Source organism: Colias croceus, chromosome 14 (assembly GCF_905220415.1).
Source record: "Colias croceus chromosome 14, ilColCroc2.1".
Taxonomy (NCBI): Eukaryota; Metazoa; Arthropoda; class Insecta; order Lepidoptera; family Pieridae; genus Colias; species Colias croceus.
The window spans coordinates 5,295,235-5,314,485 of record NC_059550.1 but is presented as its reverse complement, the minus strand read 5'-3'; the positions used below and the strand labels follow the sequence as shown (position 1 = coordinate 5,314,485).

The 19,251-nt window shown below is 33.6% G+C and overlaps 1 protein-coding gene and 1 non-coding gene across 2 annotated transcripts; both read right to left on the bottom strand.

Annotated features, from left to right (window-relative positions):
* Positions 1 to 4,547: 4,547 nt before the first annotated feature.
* Positions 4,548 to 17,617, bottom strand: LOC123697416 (homeobox protein Nkx-2.2-like). The gene is made up of 3 exons (XM_045643930.1): positions 17,317 to 17,617; positions 9,224 to 9,441; positions 4,548 to 6,223 (listed from the first exon to the last, which is right to left on the bottom strand). The coding sequence occupies exons 1-3, from the start codon at positions 17,466 to 17,468 to the stop codon at positions 5,622 to 5,624; spliced, it is 972 nt and encodes a 323-aa protein (XP_045499886.1). The 5' UTR covers positions 17,469 to 17,617; the 3' UTR covers positions 4,548 to 5,621.
* Positions 17,618 to 18,836: 1,219 nt separating this feature from the next.
* On the bottom strand, positions 18,837 to 18,909 carry Trnar-ccu. The gene has a single exon. It is a non-coding gene; the product is annotated as a tRNA-Arg (tRNA).
* Positions 18,910 to 19,251: the final 342 nt, after the last annotated feature.

Genomic DNA, 19,251 nt, shown 5'->3' with positions numbered 1-19,251 from the left:
ATCCGCCAACGATGATCTATGCGAGGGTATTTCCTGACACCGGCCAGTTGCTACTTGATTTAGCGGAAAGTCAGATAAAACCTAATGCGAACAACAAAAAAATACATCACAATACCGGCGCCATAAATATGACGGCCTGTCGTAAACCTTTATGTCTGTGCGTCGTAGCTACCGCGTGAAAAATGGCCGTGCGATACAAATAGAAAAACTAAAATATTTTCCTTCGTATCGGGTCTGGTAACGCGTTCCTGAGATATTAGCGTTCGCTTCATAAACTCTAGCCTTCGCGCCAAGGTGACACAATGTGACCTGAAATTTATCAAACTGTAAAATATTGTTCAGGGAAATAAATTCGGGAAAAAATATTATTATTGTTTTATTGCGATTGTTTCTTCTTACAGTTTAAATTTAACCTGTTTAATGTTCTTTAAAATGTATTTAAATATTTGTTACTTACCAGCCTATTAGATGCCTACATTATTTTATTGGTTACCTAATAGTTACAGTTACATAAATGAAAAAATTGGGCTGGCTTTATATTCCAGAGATGGCTTAGGTAGCATCTATCGTAGCAGTTCCTTAAACCTAAACTTCAACATTATTATCAATATGCCCTTGCACTTCTAAAAATATTAAGCAATTGCATTTAAATGCTATTAAAAATGTTAGCAATATATTATAAATATCAATATATCATAACAAAATAAAATCAGCCGACTAAAATTCGGTGCTTATTTCATAGCAGTCGATTTCCATTAAATCCAAGCAATATTAAGCGATCCACATTGTAAACGTGTTTATTAGTAGAAGCAATAAATGGCGGGTGGTAACTGCTAGGTTAGCCGCTAAATCGTTCTAGCGCGTGCTGCTAAGCCCCTACCACGCTCTTCAACGCCGTACCGCGAGTTTGATTTACTTAATGGATTATACATAGCGAATATACAGGTTGTAAATGTTAGGCATACACGTGTTTTGACTTTAACGAGACGTGTGAATTAGTTAATTAAGTTGTATGTTCGGTTTTGCATTTTTAGAACGTTAAGTCAACTTTAATGATGGCATACAATAACAATGCTACAGCATTACTTTTTTTCGTGTTTAATTGTGATTATGTACAATTTTAATCTTATTTGAACTGTAAAACTTAAATATTTTTTGTAAACTGTAACTGTAACTCTACTTGACTCTACTAGTGACAGTTTTAAAATAGTCTTGAATAGTGATATAATTCATTGAATTAAATTATTCCTAAGCGTTTAATATTATTACAAGCTACTTCCGGGATGATAAATCTATTCTAAGAACTAGCCCTAAGGCATGATCTTATAATCGATGCACAGCTCAGAAGATAAGAAGGCATAACAACGAATGCGCGAGGTCTCGTTATCATGTTTCAACTCTATTGCACACTGACCATACACGCGCTCGTCCATCATAACGATATTGCCTCACCAACAATATTGTTTCATTTACCACCTCGTGTTCACACAAAAATATACCATATGTGTAAACGATAAGACTGATAATCTTTATGGATGTTTTAAGAATCGATACAACCCTCGACCACTACCAACAATGTGTAACGCTCGGACAGCTATTGAAAATGTAACTTTATGTGTCGGTGTGAAGGTTCTTTATTAGTTTATTTGCAGTGAAATTTGTATTCGATGTTTCTTCTAACACAAAGTTATGGCTATAATATGCTTTGTCATAAATGCTCGGTATAAAACGGATGGTCTAAAGTGATTAGAACCATGGACGAATATAATCTAGAACTAAACTTTTGTTTAAGCTTTATAATTTCGATTTTTTGAATGATCTTGATGCTCTTGATGTTTGATGCTACTTCAATAGGACTCTATCAACGTTAAAATGGTAGCTCAATTTATGTGTGAATAAAGAAGAGTCTGTAGAGTAGATTATAAGAGTTCTGTTATTGCGGAAAAGTTAAAAGTTATAGGAAGTATCCTATAATAAGGACTGATATTAATGCAATAGAATAGATTTGTAAAAACAACTACCATATACCACAGTGATACATTGTTTATTTCTATTTTTGTTAATTGGTGCGTATTAACAGAAGCCCAATATTTATTTATCACACACATTCACGTGTGTCTGCGAGCTGCCGAAAGGCTGTATTTGTTGTGTATCGAGCTAATCGGCTTACCGTCGGCTAACACTCGCCCTTTTCAACCGACTCTTTTGCAACTGAATCGAAGGCGTTTTCTTCATTCATTGAAATTAATTCTCAGTTTGTTTGCCTATTGTCAAACTACCGACGTCTACGCCTTTGTATCGTCTAGTTATTTATTTAATAACGGCGACATCGCTTTGTTGAATGGCCCTCAATCAAACGCGGAGGCGTTTGTCCTTTGTTAAAGTAGGTATTTATCGAAATTGTACACGCCTTTATAAAGCCAGTAAGTAGGTAGCAAGATCACTTATTCCGTGAATTAGAAATAACAAATAGAACCTGAAGATTATTAGGTACTAAAGTATCAACAAGTCTTGAAATATTTACATTTTGTAGTTATTGTGATGGATTGATATGAAAATTTTTAATAGAGCCTACTACATAGGATGTAGAGAAAACCTACGTATCGACGTGCCTACGTATTATATGTAAAAGAAATAAGTTAGCATTATATCTATGTCATTTTCATGATTGTGGTGCTTATGATAGGTAGGTATGCATTAAATACATACTTAAAAAATAGATATGCCAAGCTGCCTACGCTTCTTTATTCTTAACTAGCTGCGCTACGCGGTTTCACCCACGTGCAGGCTCCGCTCCTGTTGGTCTTAACGTGATGATATATATATCCTATAGCCTTCCTCGATGAATGGGCTATCTAACACCAAAACAATTTTTCAAATCAGAAGTTACTGAGATTAGCGCTGTCAAACAAACAAACAAACTCTTCAGCTTTATAATATTAGTATAGATTATCATTATAATTTTTTCCATGCAGATTCAATGTATGCGTTTTTTTAAGGTTTTTTCTTTTCATATAGCTAGATAGACATAAACTTCCTACCAACTGAGATTCCCTTCAATTGCTGAAAAAACCTTTGAAGCTAAAAAAAAAATTTTGGCTTCTACATTAGAAACCATAATAAGTAGTATCTAATTAAGTAAGTCATTATTTATGTTGCACGATAGATTATATGTTTAAATTAATAATAGCTTTAGAATAAAGTAGGTATATTTACCTTATTATTGTCACTTTACAGTTAATAATAATTCCTAACAAGTTATTGACGGCGCCATGGTAAAATCACAGTTGGTAAAATGTATCTTATAGATATAATTATGTAGTTCATTAACTATTTATAAATATAGACTTTAGTGACAAAGTATGATCTTTCCTTCTCATTCTTTACCTATTTCTTTTAAATTATTTGAGGGTTTTTTTCTTTTCATATAGCTAGATAGACATAAACTTCCTACCAACTGAGATTCCCTTCAATTGCTGAAAAAACCTTTGAAGCTAAAAAAAAATTTTTGGCTTCTACATTAGAAACCATAATAGTATCTAATTAAGTAAGTCATTATTTATGTTGCACGATAGATTATATGTTTAAATTAATAATAGCTTTAGAATAAAGTAGGTATATTTACCTTATTATTGTCACTTTACAGTTAATAATAATTCCTAACAAGTTATTGACGGCGCCATGGTAAAATCACAGTTGGTAAAATGTATCTTATAGATATAATTATGTAGTTCATTAACTATTTATAAATATAGACTTTAGTGACAAAGTATGATCTTTCCTTCTCATTCTTTGCCTATTTCTTTTAAATTATTTGAGGGTATGTCCAAAGTATGTCAAACTACGATGAAATAAAACAATATAGCCAATAAATCTGTAGCTCTTTCGTAGCACAATAAAGTGCATACCTATGTTCCCATTCAAACCATTTATTCACGTAAATACATCTCTACATCTATGGGATATGCATCTTTCTATAAGGTATATTCACAGGCAAATACAGGTATAAAGAAAACAAGTTAGGTATCGAACAAGTGTGTCAGTAATCGGGTCGCGGCTATCTCATCGGCAGCCCGCGATTAGATTGTATACCGGCAAATATTTAACCGGTAAACAATGGTCAACTACACCTCGCTCCAATTTGTTGTGAGCATTTGAGCAACATTTATATGATTAATGATATATATTAAGATCTATAAGCAAACGTTTGCGAAATAGTGTGAAATATAAAGAGTATGATGGTTTTGCTTACGAGTTACCTTCGAGTTACTCTAAACTTAGGGTACCTACGCAAAATACTGGAAATTTCGATTTAGGTGCGCAGTGAGAAATAATTGCTGTTTTGCTGATATTTGATATTATCAAAACTTTAAATAATCTACCTTATTATTTTCTACTATTTAAAATTCTCATCTGTAATAATTATTAGTCGGATCTGGCTAATTCATAACCATAACGGCGAAATATAGGGATCTAAACATGGCAAAACTTTAAGCTAACTTCAAATAAGTAAAATCAGGATATGGACAGGAATAAAAGCACTCTTATTTATGTCAATCACTTTAATACTCAATAGTAATAATTTATATTTAACACTTTTTACAAAGACATGTGTGGGTATATAACTTCAATAATCAGCACGAGAATTATTAACGTTATTTTAAAGAATCCCACGATAAAATTATGTACACAATATACAACTTTTACTACACTTTCTACTGACTACAGTTTACATTTTCATAAATATACTTCTCTTTGGAATATACATAAATAGCTACTCTAGGCATAAAAATCAACTATAATAATACTGCACCTTATATCTAAATATTGCAATCTGATAAAATCTGGTCATTTCGTTAATAACCTTTACACCTAAATTTACAAAATACTGTAATGGAATGTATAACTTAAAGTAATTTTAAGATTAAATACAAATATGTTATGTACGTAAAGAGATAATCGTATGTACGTAAAAGGTGTTGAAAGGTAAGATAAGGAAACAGACGCAAACGTGTTACAAAATTTCACGAGATAGAGAAGAGTACCATAACTCTAAATAAAATAATAGGAACTCATAATACCATATAGACCCGTTTCCCAATATATTATGTTGAGAAATTTAACACTACAATCGATTGCCGCAAACCAGAAATGGTTTGACAACTTTAAAATTGTTGTTAAAAGTTTCAGGTGGTAACAATAAAACCGTAACCGTATATAGTTACGTGATTGAAGGATACATTGTGATACTGGGTCATATCCCAAATAATAACTTAATTAAAAATTATCTAAATACTTTTGTATACATTTTTTAGTATTCGAGATATAATGCCTAATACGATTTTATTCTTTTAATATTTTGGAATGTTAGTGAAGATTCAGTTGATAGCAAAGTATATCATATTCAATGCCATTCGTTTCTCTGTTAACTTTTAACTTATCAGTTGTCATATGAACCAATTGCGTGAGTCAAATAGATAAGCGCAATATTGGCACGTATACATTTCCACGTAGGTACTCTATATACGAAGAATACTAATATTCGATGCGATCGCTTCGTGGATATAACTGAATGCACTATTATTAACGACTAGTTTCCACAGGAATGACATTAGTTTGTTTCACCACCAGCATCCGTTAGGTTGCGGCGCATGGCCCGTCACCGGCGGCTGGTGATGCATGGGTTGGTACGGCGGGAGCGACATCCCGAGCGGCGGCAACCCATCTGGCTTACCGAGGCACGGCCTTCCATCTTTAACTAAGACGGGAACCGCGACACGTCGCGGTGAGTTCAGGCCACCGACGTTTAAGTCATGTGCCCCCTTTTCTTGTACGGCCCTCTTTGTCTTGTACCTGTGGTTTTGGAACCATATTTTTACTTGCGTCGGCGTCAATCTTATCAAACTCGCTAGGTGCTCTCGTTCTGGCGCCGATAAGTATCTCTGTTGTCTGAATCGTCTCTCCAGCTCGTAGGTTTGTGCCTTAGAAAATAAAACACGCCGCTTGCGTTTCTTGTGCACTAAGCTAGGATCACCGTTGTTGTTTTGAGGTTGATCGTGGTCGTTGTCATCGTCGTGATCAATGATATCGTGATCGTTGTCGTGGTCGTGATCATGGTCGTGGTCGTGTCGCCCGGTTGACGGGGAAGTAGCTGATGGTCCAACGTATGAGAGTTCCGAAGCTCGTGAAGTGCTGTCTGGGCTGGCTTGTTGTCCAAGTACTCCTACGACAAACGGAAATACTTATTAGCAAAAAATATAGAATAACATTTATATGTTGTATAGAGATAATAATTACGAAAAATATACGAGCTAACTTATTCAAGCTAAATATAAAATTATAATCGTGGGATAATCACAATCATGTACCAAACGTTTATCCCACTACACAAAATTGTAGTACATGTAGTTCTAAACACTCACAAGTAAATCTCCTCTTAATCTGTAAGGGTCGGCCTATTTAACTGTAACTAGAGGTCGTTCGGGAACAAATAATGGAATATACTTAGAAAAAAAACTCAGCAAATATAACATTGTTCGTATCCCCCTCAGTTATTGAAAGCTTTTTCACACGGATATGTTAATGCGAGGCGGGAGTGAGGTTGGGCGTGTCGGGGAAGCTAAGTGGGGAAGAGGGGGGAGAGGGGAGCCACACCCAACTCCAGCAGCTGTCTCTATTGTTCGACGATCTTTACTTAAACAATCGCTTGCGACCTATCTTGTTACGAAGCTTTTCTTTGATATCTACAAGATGGCAACTCATCAAAAACATTACGTTAAACATTTACGTTTGACTTTAGAAATCACAAAATTTATGAAAGAAAATACCCACATTAAATTTAATACAATACTTAATTAATTATCATTAAGTTTTAATTTATTATACGCTTAGCTCTACCTATTTATCTAACCGTAAATTGTCAACATTAATAATTTTCTTGAAACAAATAAGTATTTCAAGCTTTCACACTTTCCCCCAAACTGAAAAATCGATCAATTTCTGATAATGCGAAAATAGTCATCCAGGGAGATACCGAATCAATACTAGACAATGGAAAGCAATAAAATGTTTAAACGCCATCAAATAATGAACGAATGGGGCCCCTAACAGCCGCAAACAATGTAATTGATAGCCGACAGCTGCTTACGGGGCATCAGCCATTGGTGACAAATTTGTTCCACGTCGCACCCCACGGCTGAGGTTAAACAATCGTCTGGTAGCCCCGGGAGAAATAAGGGCGTGATCTCACCCCGTTTAGCGTATTTGGACTCATTTATATCGCGTATTGCAAGTTACGAATCTTTGAACATAAATAAGATGGTTTACAGAACCAAAAGGAGGTATTTAAAAATGAATTTTCTAAGTTGTGGAAACAAATATTATAATTATGAGAAACCTCAGCTTCTATTTAAAGCTCTACATTAGCTTCTACACCTTTAAATCAACAAAAATTCGATTTAAAATATGAACTGTTGTTGATTTTTTCTACCTACTGTTAATCCTTGTTTAAAAGATTTATGTAAGTATCAAATAGATACACAAATATTGATTCATAAATGATTATAATTAGAAATAAATCAACATAATTCAGGACTCTACACATAAATGCACAGTAGGTAGGTACTCACAATCAATCACGAATACACGGATTAAAGAATTGTACAAGCTATCAAGTGTACACCGAGTGCCGAAATATTAGATAAGCGATAAAAATAATTAATGACAACTACAGATTAGCGGCTGAAGGCACTCCATTGGAGGAGTATTTGAAAAATTAATCTCGGCCTCTCGAACACGGCTACCGAAGTACCGAATAGCTATTAGTTTGGAGTGGGTCAATATATTTTTGTATGATAATTCGTCTAGTTGGATATCTACATGTGAGAGATAATATTGAAGATATGCGTAACCGATAACTTGAACAATATTGCTAATTTTGGATTTGCTTCATCGGTTTGATTTTATAACAAATGTGACTAATAACTGCTGGAATTGGATGCATTTGTTATTCGCGTCTCTACTAAAGAGTTTATCGATTTTAAATATAAGTACGTGGATATCCATCTTTTTATTATCTAGCACATAGGTATCTTAGATGCACATAATTTTTATCAGCATTTTAATAAGCAATTTTCATCGCATTTCAATACTTTAGGTGAAGTATTTTTATAAGTGTGAATCCAAATCTTGTTCGATGTCACATCTTATCTTATTCATGTCAATGGATAATAAATGTCATTTCGTAATACTTGTTTTATCGGCTTCTCTTTGTAGTAAAACGTGATATGAGCGAATTTTATCAAATTCAGTTTGAGACCATCGTGGTGGTTTGAAAACAGGAATAATAATACCGTAACAAACCACTGATAGCGTCGTTCAATAAAAGATTTCTACTATATGAGAAAATTTGAGAATTTTTTTTGTTATAAATTTATAAATAATGCCTTAAAAACCAAAAAATATAAATTTTTTTTGTTTTTAACGTGTTTGTTAATTTTTAATACCTACGTGTATAATTCTATTGAAGACTAGCTTCCGCCCGCGACTCCGTCCGCGCGGATGTCGGTCTTTGCGTGGATGGTTTATTTCTCCATTTTGAGTAACTCGGACAATGACATCTTATAAATATCTATTGGACCCAAATACGGCTAGGTCTTAGATAATAATACGCATAACGCAACGTGTGTTCGCGGTACCTACTACAGAACAACGTCTATGGATAACTGAAAAATTGAGATTAATTTTTTTTCTACGTATTTTTCCAGGATAAAAAGTATCCTATTTTACGCCCAGGATAATAAGGTATAATTATACCAAGTTTCATCGAAATCGAACCGGTAGTTTTCACGTGATGTCTTCACATACAGACAGACAGACAGACAGACAAAAATTTTTTTAATCACATATTTGGGTTTGGTATCGATCCAGTAACACCCCCTGCTAGTTATTTTTTCAATATTTTCAATGTACAGAATTGACCCTTCTACAGATTTATTATATGTATAGATTATCTAAAAAATCAGTATAACTCTACATAATTATAGCTATGTAGTCTACTTCCTTTTTCTTTTCATTTTCTTATTAATACAAAAGCACCTAACCACCTCCTTTTAAATCATTAACCCTATAACTGATAAATTGTACAGGCTACTGCAGCTAAGTGCAATAAATCCTAAAGGCTTAACACTTAGTTATTTAAGAAATAAACAACTAGAGTTTTTACCTGCACTATCGTGTTGATCCAAAGACAACCAGGGCTGATGATGCCTGAGTAGTTCGTGTGAGTAGCTGTGCTGTGGAGGTGGATAGGCCGGCAAGTCCAGGGAACACCCAATCGAGCTCTGAGCGGGGGTGTCCAGACCTTTCGCTTCGTTCAAACCCAGAATATCTGATATTTGAAAGCCTGGCCGCTGACCCGGCATTTTCATACTGTCTAGCAATCTGTAACAAGAGAAAGAGCTTGAGTATATGTTTGTCAATAACTTTCACTGTAAATATGTTCAAATTTCATATTTTAATTAATTGTAGATAATTTTAATTAATTTTAAGAGAATAGCACAGTTCAACAACAGAATCGCTTTGTTTTTATAATATAAAGCGCATTTGTATTGTATAAAGTAGACCATATTATATAAAATGTTAAATGATATTTCCAAGACTCTACATTCAATATGGAACATCCGTTGTATATTTTTAGTTGATTAGGTAGGCGCGTAAACTAGATCAAACTGTATTGTTATAAATTTAAAACTAAGTAGGTATGTAATATACTTATCTGAAATAATATATTTTTTTACAACTATTAAAAAAGTTAGCATACATTATATCCAAAAAAGTAGTAAGTATTAATGCGTTATAATATCTGTTAATTTTTTGTTATCATAATTACCTATCTACTATTAGCAATTTATTTCAGTAAATATCACCTTCTATTAAGTTATTTACCTTTTAATTTGATGTATTGGTTTGATTAGGTATATAAATAAGCATTGTAGGGATAATTTACACGTAAGTAATTAAGTAGGAATTTCATATGTTGGACGTTATATTATTATTAATTATAATAATTCCGTATAATCAAAGATATATACTATTTACTTTTAAGCTTAACAGAGTCACAAGTGTGAATGCAGAATCACAAAAAGTTATATCAATTCGACCGCATATTGTTAACTGAGCACCTCTCCAGAAAACGTGACCTACATAATAGAGTCGCCTTTACAATTATTGTAAGAGCTCAAACAGTCGGATGTCTATTAAAATATCAAAATTACATGTACGCGTGAAAAGTTCCCGCGGTCCCGAACGTGACGGTATGAAAAGGCGGCACCAGCCTTTGGCAGGTTGTAAACATGATGATTAACAAGCTCTCACTGGGAGTACCTTCAAACTGTCGTCTGTCACGATTTGGGATTAGCACTGTTTGAGGTATCAATCTCTTTCAATATTGTGTAAACAGGTGGAAATAGATTTTTAGCTATTTACACAATTAACAACAATATATTCTACAAATATAGAGTTTAATTATTTTATGACCACATTTATAGAGCTTCAATTTCCTATTGTCAAGTAGAGTGAATACAAATTTTGCCCTAAAACAAGTTTCCACTTGCAGCTTCTAGTAAAAATTGCAAATAACTATGTCCTACCTACGCATATTTTACGAATATAAAGTGTAAAGCATACCTACTTTAAATATTTATTTACCATATTTTTATACCTCGATTAAAAAGAATATATATTCACTACAACTTCAATCACAAATTCTTTAAAGTGCGTAACATTTTATCTCGAAATTGCAGCTCACCCGGGAAAAGCGGACCGGAAAGCCGCCGGGTAGAGCGCCGGCAAGAAGGCCGGTCCCCATGGCGGCAGCAGGATGGGGCTCCAGGCCAGCAGCGACGCCGGCGGCAGCAGCGGCGGCGGCGACCGCTCGCTCTCACCCTCCTCGCACTTCATCTCCCGACCGGGAGAACTCGCTTTCGGAATAATTTTGGAGACTGATAGAACACACTCGCGTGAACACGTGCTACGCCTCGCGACGTCGCACCCGCACTAAACAACCCTCGAGTGGTCCTCGGGGTGAAGACCCCGCGCCGCCCTCGTGCCTCGACAGCCTACTCAGCTAAGTTTGAGGGTGCTCGATCCGCGCCGGCCAATCGCGCGGCGGAACGCGCTGGGCGGTATCCTGCCCGGCCAATCGCCGCATAGCAAAAGCCTTACTAGCTAAAAAAACTGGAGTATACACTTTGAATAGAGAAGCTTTCGAGGTAGAACGTTACGTTATGTCGCTTTTGTAATGAGTGCGCGCGTTAAGCCCATTGTTGAGGCCGGGTTCGTTATGGACGCCGCTCTAAATGCCTCGGATAATGATTTTCATTTAGAGTGCTTTAATAAGCCTGTGTAAGCTTGCGTTTTTTTATATCAACAGCGTTAACAGTGATCATTTTTTTATTCATTTGGTTATATTTTCATATTGTTACTTTGAAATAAATTATATATCTGAAAAATATACGTTTTTTCATTATGATATAGTTAACTACATAATTAAATTTTTTGTGAAATATTTTTTTATTATTAATTTTTTTCTGAGCTTCTACTTTAACACGTACTAGATATATTTTATTTCTCTTTGTAATGTTAAAAGGTGTAGGTAATGAAAAAGGTAATTAAAAATATTTTATATCAGTGAAAATTAATACCTATCAGTTTAAAAGCGTTAACTAAGAAAATTTGAGTAGGTAGGTATATGAGCTGCGACCCAATTATAAAAAGCAGAATATAAACAACTTCTAAAACCTTGTATAAAATATGAACCGTATAATTTTTTAACTAAAATTCAATATCTATGCAATTATATTCAGAAGCTAGCTTCCGCCCGCGACTCCGTCCGCGCGGATGTCGGTCTTCGCGTGTATGGTTTATTTCTCCATTTTGAGTAACTCTTTACAATCAACAATGACATCTTATAAATATCTATTGGACCCAAATACGGCTAGGCCTATAGTGATACGCAACGTGTGTTCGCGGTTCTACAGAACAACGTCTATGGTCTGCTCATATACTTTTCCAGGATAAAAAGTATCCTATTTAACGCCCAGGATAATAAGGTATAATTATACAAAGTTTCATCGAAATCGAACCGTTAGTTTTCACGTGATGTCTTCACATACAGCAATTTTTTAATCACATATTTGGGTTTGGTATCGATCCAGCAACCCCCCCCCCCCCCTGATATTTATTTTTTCAATATTTTCAATGTACAGAATTGACCCTTCTACAGATTTAATAAATGTATAGATTTAAAACACAATGAAACACATGTATAACTTATATAAAATTTTAGGAAAAAATAAAATCAAAAATCCTTTGCAGGTGTTCAAACAGTTTGAATAATTTAAATAGCAACCAAAACATGTGTAAGTGCTTAGCGTATTGTCACTTAACAAAGACAATAGCTTGTACCTGAACGCTAAGTTCAAGTTATCAGTTTATGACTTGCACGTGTGCGCTTGACCATTGTTTTTCTTTCGCACTTAGTTAAGCTTATTATGCTCATTATAAGCATTGAATAACCGCTCTTATTCAAGTCTATATTCTACTTTATTGTTATAAACATTTGAAAAATTGCTTGATTTGAAAGCAAAATTTATATTAATGTTAATAATTACCTACTTGTCTAAACAGTTTCTGACAAGCGTATTCAAAACAGATATTTTATTAGATCAGTAAATAATGTTCTTGTTTTCATTGAAATTATACATTTTTAATAAAATTGAAAGTAACATACTTACCTACTAGTTACGATTTGCAAACACGCATATATTTCACAAAATATTTGACCGATCCGTATAAGCTTTTGAGATGACTATTAGAATAAAGACGAAATTATGCACTTGTTGTATGGATGATAATTTTCATAAAGTAGAACATAAACATATATCTTACTAACAATAATTTAAATTATGCAATTATTAGGTATACTATAAAGATTTTATACGGCTGTCTCTTTTGGACTCTACAAAACCGGATAGTACTTATTTTTACAATTCATACCACCTATGTCATTTACTTATGTACTGCTATATGAACGAGATTATGTTATGTACCTTACCTGTTATATTAGTGTCCAAACGATTTTTATTATGCAATTTAGTGATCTTCAGGATATAAGAATTTGAAACTTAATAAGGGGCCAAATGTTAAAAACAATGATTTGATGAATTATGGTTTAAACAATGCGAAGCGGGAACTCGCTTAATAAATAAAGAGACAATTATTTTCTATTTAATATTTTTTATTTTATATTTCATGTTAAAATTTAAAGGTATCTAAAAAATTTCATAAATATATTGTTTTATCTCATTATCAAATTGATGATAAAAGAGAAATGATATGAATGTAATTCTAATACTTATTCCCACAGAAATAAGAGATTCTGAAGTTATTCTTAAGACGTTGCAGGTGTCCATTAATCCTTTGCATGTGTATCTAATATTACTAGTTGAAAAAAAGCTTTATGAATTATCCAGAATTTTGATGATACATTTTCATATAAAACACTTTACCTACCTATTGTTTAAAATCTTATATTAGTTATAGCCATACCCATTATGATAGTACATACCTACCTACTATTAAAGCAATGGATAATAAGGAAAAATATAAAAAAAGTCACCTTTATACCACTATATGCAATAAATGCTTCTGGACATGATATAAAAATAACACGCCTATCAACTTATAAATACGCTTATCAACTACCTATTGGATAACTCTAGCAAATCCTAACTATCGGTTATTACTACACCGTTAGTAAAATATTAACTAAAATGTACTAAATTATATTCTAGAAAATAATCTGTTTTATTATGAATAAAAATATTTCCAGTAACCGATTAGGTAGTTACCTTACTTTTCTCTCTGTTGCTGTCATGAGGCAGAATATCGGATGTAGCACAGTGTGTAAAGAAAATATACAATAGTTATTTAAATATCTTAGCGAGGAATACCTACTCGACAAAACGTTAAAATTAAAATCACAAACTATTGAGCGATTTTGAAATTTTTTCGCCATAGATATTCAGATTTATGTTTTCTACACGGGCGAAACCGGAACAGCAAGCAGCTAGACTTAGGTAGGTATATATTTTCATTAAATTACTTATGCCAATATATAGATGTAATATAGTACCTAGTACCTGCATAATGGTATCTATACCTATTCGTATTGCGCATGTTAACTTGCATGGTAAACTGATTATTGTAAGCACGCATTCGTTTAAAATGAATTCCCTCAACAAAGGGCAATTACGTTTATTGGGAACGATCCCCTAAGTGGCGTGCAATGCACCAACATCAAATGTTTAATTGACTTATTGAGAAATACCTTTTTTAAAATATCTATTTGAAACATCGCGATCGACGATATACTGTAGGTAAATGCGTGTTTAGCAGATAATACAATCGATATGACCCATTGTTTATAAATATCATCTATAAGTATAACCTATAGTACCTACCCAAGCCGATATTGCCTGGGAAAAATAATTGCTACCCAAAAATTGTCTCTCGGATGCGAGACAGCTAAAATATCCCCGTAGCTCAGTAGGAAAAGAAAACTGTTTGTTGTCCAATAAGAACTTGCTTTTTATTGCTTTCCAGTGATGATATGATTTCTTTTTTATTCTATAAAGTATAAACCTTCTTATTTTCATTTTTTCATACATTTTATCATTGATTTGTTTTTTAGCTTTTTTTTCATAAAATTGTCTTTAGGCAAACCACTTGGCATTAATTTTATATTCATATTAGTTTTATAATTCATAGCAATATATCTATATGAACCCAAAAAAAAGTTCAATCCTGATGTATCTGCCAATCCAACATATACTATAGAGAGGTAACTGAGGGCCAGATTTGTGAGGGTACCGCGGCAGGTGCTAGCGCCCTCTCTTCACGGCTCATCGCAACCGTGGGTGCGCTCGATTTAACATTACGCTGCCTGCTATTGTTCACACGTAGGTACATCTTTCGTGTTTTAATCTTGATTGAGATGTATGAGATCACTTTTAGCAGAAATAAATTATCATGGGATACATTTTTAGACTAATGTAATGTGTAAAGTTTTTCTGTTAGATATCATTATATTATCGTTTACTGCTAACTATAGAAATTATATTACGTTTAATCTCTCTTAATTATTTTTTTAAGAACTGTTTTTAAAAGTTTTTAAAATGCATGTACAATGTACATGTCTATAAATATGTGAATTTGTTGTGATGTTGGCAAATTTAGTGGTAGAGCGTTTCTTTCCTCATACTCACGCTCATACATTGCTCGAATAAAATTTATAAAGGTTCATTTATCTTTTTATTATACTGTAGATAGTGATATATTTTTGTGTGATGTAATATTAAACTAAGTAGGTATCATAAATAACAAGGGTCTTCGCTTTTTCTACAAAACATCTGCCTAAAGGCCCGTGGGTTCAATCAAATTTTATTAATCAGTGCGATTGCAGCCAGATGTACAATTTAACTTTTTAAAACTCAGTTCGTGATTGTGTATATTGTTTAGCGATATGTAAGAACTATTTTTTTTTCTCTAATATTCACTTGTTAAAAATCATTAGGTTATATCAGAAAATAAGATCCTATTATTACTTACCTAATTAATAGGTATCTACTTAATACTACTAAAACTACATAGGATTAAGAGATATTATAAATTCTTTTATTTCAATTATCTTTTTAAACAAAAAAATAGGTCTATCGTAAACAATTCATAATAACTTCAAAGTATACAAAACTACTATAAGTATCATTAGGCGCGTTCATAAAGATGATAAGTTTTGTATTTGCAATGCTTAATGGTAAAATAATGGGGGCTGATAAACGGCACGATAGGAAAGTAATTTGTGTAAAAGTTGTATATTATATTGTATTACCGCGCCATCCGTACCAACCGCCGGCGACCGACGGAAAAAAAGACTACCCCATCACCAAATTACGAAGCTCTATTAGCCTTCTGCAACAAACAAACCCATGAAAATTCATAGCAAAAGAACTTTTTGCATAATTTACCATTTAGTTACCCTACATCAGAAAAACCAAGGTTATTCCGACGACGAAGCTAGTCCTAATGAACCGTAGCATTCGTGACGAAAAACAAACTAAACTCCCTGAATATTCACGTCAGTCGACACTTGATGCTCAAAGAAAATTTACGACGAATAAACTTTACCAATTCAAATGTTTTCGCAAAAGCAAACGTAGAGAGTAAAAGTCGATGGGTTTTCAGAACGTTTCGTTACGGCAATCTGGTTAGGCGCAGTGGGTTTAAATGGATAGAAGCACGCCAGGCCACGAAGAGGGCTTCCGAACCAATTAAGGACTTCACGAAGGCATGGGAGAGAGAGCAGCTGACGGATTATGGCTCGATGGTACTCAGCGCGACGACTCACCGCCGACGGAACTCTATAGGTGTAGAGCACGCAATGGAGCCGATCAACCTGACTAGTGACGCTACGCGAAAATTGATCAATTTATGCTCAAATGTTGAGAACGTTTTAGTTTTTTATTACTTGGTTATATTAAAAAAATAAAGGGAAAATTCAGCAAATAAACTTTTACAAAAAGCTCACAATCGTTGAATCAGAATGTTTAGGTAGTATATAAATATTTGTATAAAATTCTTTAATGCCCATTTGTAAAATGCGATGATTCATGTCTGACTCACGTACACTCATAACAAGTGTATGTTAAAAGTAAAACTTATCTGAAGATTTCAGTAGTTGCTCAGACACTAGTAGGTAAGTATGCACTAACGATACACTTAATACTTAACTTGTCTACTTATAATTGATTCAACAAAACATGAGAACACATTTAACTTATACCTAGAAGTATCTCGTTGAAAATGAATTTATTGAAATGACGTAAATAGTATCGACGCTAAGTTGCACGTTGAAAAGTGTGATAGCGTGATTTATTTTGAATATTGGTAATTTTTGTTAGGTGGTGTAAATTTTCCATTATTCTTAGAGCAATTGGTAAAAAGAAAAATTAGAAATAAAATACTGTTTTTAATAAGAAGAATAATTCGAACAAGATCAATTTTCTATTCTTTTTCTTCTTCTATTTTCTGATATGAATTCATATCTGAATGAGAATATATTTTTAAAAAGTGGAAAAGTTACATTACGAACCTATTGAACATACCTACAGTACTTAGTACATAGACTTAGTATCAAAATTTGTGGATGACTAGACATTAGAATAAATTTGATTAGAAAACAATAACAAAAATACCCACGCATAGGTATTGTATCGATAGTCCTCTTCGATTTGGGGCTGTCGGTACTGGCAGGCCGGCTCTACGTTGTACTCCTGCGGCATCACGGACCAGCCGCCGTCGTAGTTGTAGTAGTCGCCGTAACCCATCTCGTTGTCACCCATCATTTTCATGATACACTCACTTCACACACTAGTGATGTCCAAACTATCGACTACAGTTCATAATCCGCGATAGACAAATCCTTAAAATCGCGTAATAATTTCAATCAATAACCGTATTAGTCAGCCCGGACACCGGATCGACTCGCAAGTATCGACTGATCGATGCTTCACTGTGTTATCAATAAAATTATAACTCTTATCATATCTAACAGCTTTCCCCGCGATATGGAACTTTTATAAACGCAAAGGTGTCAATAAGGTAATAGTTTTATCGATGCGAATATATCGAGTATTTGTATGTGTCATGAGTTCTAGAAAGGCAGGTTGTTACCTGTTTCATAGAGTGCGGGTAAAGAAAATGATAATTCTTAAATTCTAAGTATTATCTATCAATAAATCTATTGTGCGTAGGTAACTACGCCCACAGTAGTGATAATTTACACGATTCTAGTTGATAGAAAATCAAAACAATTCATCTACGTATTACCGATAGCCAAGATAGAGATTAAAAACATATTTCGCCTACTTTAGCTTTACAATTAACCACACGTTTATTTTGGAATTCTGATTTTAGGTTTATAAGGAGTATAAGGACTATATTTTGTAAGAACTATACTAAAAAAATATAATTGAGACAATATACTTAGTAGGTATGTAATCCGACACAAAACTCTATCAATTCGTAAATCTTTAGTGGAGTTGCACACGAAGAGGAACTTATTTTTAGATATAATTAAACGAAATTTTATATAGGTTGTGTCGGGAATAAATATGTACATATTTACCATTTTCATCGAAGTTAGTTACTTTTAGTGGTAGGTACCTATTATCTATTTATGAAATATTAGGTAGTAAATACCTTCACATGTGATATCTCATAGAAAAGCAATAAGAAATCAAAGAATAAATTAACTCTATTAACTCTATTTTCCAAATTAAATAAATTTAAAGATAATCCTTTACCCGTTTACCCTCCCCTCCGTTAATAGGTACGCAAATTATGTAGATAATAATATTTCCAATAAAATATACTTGCATATTTGTAATTCAACATGAGGAAGGTGGTACTTACCTACTTAAAAAATTGTTGCTGAAAATAAAATGAATCAATCAATGTTTTTTTTTTTTGTTTTTTGTGTATTGCCTAAATAAAGCTGGGGTTGTAAAAAATGTAATTTTAATTAATTGCGCGCCTCTAACATATGCTCGTTATAACGCATGTTAGAGTTGTATTGTATGAATATGAATCTATTATTTAAAACTAAAAAACACTATTAATAAGAAATTATTAAACAAAGTCCTAACCAATCCCGTACAAATTAATAATATCGATTTTCGTTAAATAATAAAAATAGTTAATAAAAAGATACACCAAATTACCTCTGGTGGGACTCGAACCCACAATCCTCGGCTTAGGAGGCCGATGCCTTATCCATTGGGCCACAGAGGCGTGCGGCAGAAAGGCGCGTAAGCCGCACCACTTCGGCGCCGACGACGGTCCGTCTCTACGTCACGGTTGCGTCATTTAACACGAATAATTATTGCTCCTACTGATAAAAATCTGTATCGGAATGTGATTATAACATACTAACACGTTGAATGGATTCGATTGGAAAACAGATTATCTGCTGTTTCGTTTTTAAAGAGTTCGCGTGAAAAGCTTTTATTGCGAGTGCCATAAAAGCTTTGCGAGAGCTTCAGTTTAAAATAGCTTTTAGAATAGTTTTGTTTTTAAACTATACATACTTACCACCATATACAACTTTGCTCTTAAAAAAATATTTCAAGATAC

Coding starts and splice junctions, on each gene's coding strand:
- LOC123697416 (XM_045643930.1), bottom strand. CDS start 17,468: ATGAAAATGATGGGTGACAACGAGATGGGTTACGGCGACTACTACAAC. Junction 9,442..17,316: donor TATCGATACAATACCTATGC/GTGGGTATTTTT, acceptor CTCTTGTTACAG/ATTGCTAGACAGTATGAAAA. Junction 6,224..9,223: donor GGATCAACACGATAGTGCAG/GTAAAAACTCTA, acceptor CGTTTGTCGTAG/GAGTACTTGGACAACAAGCC.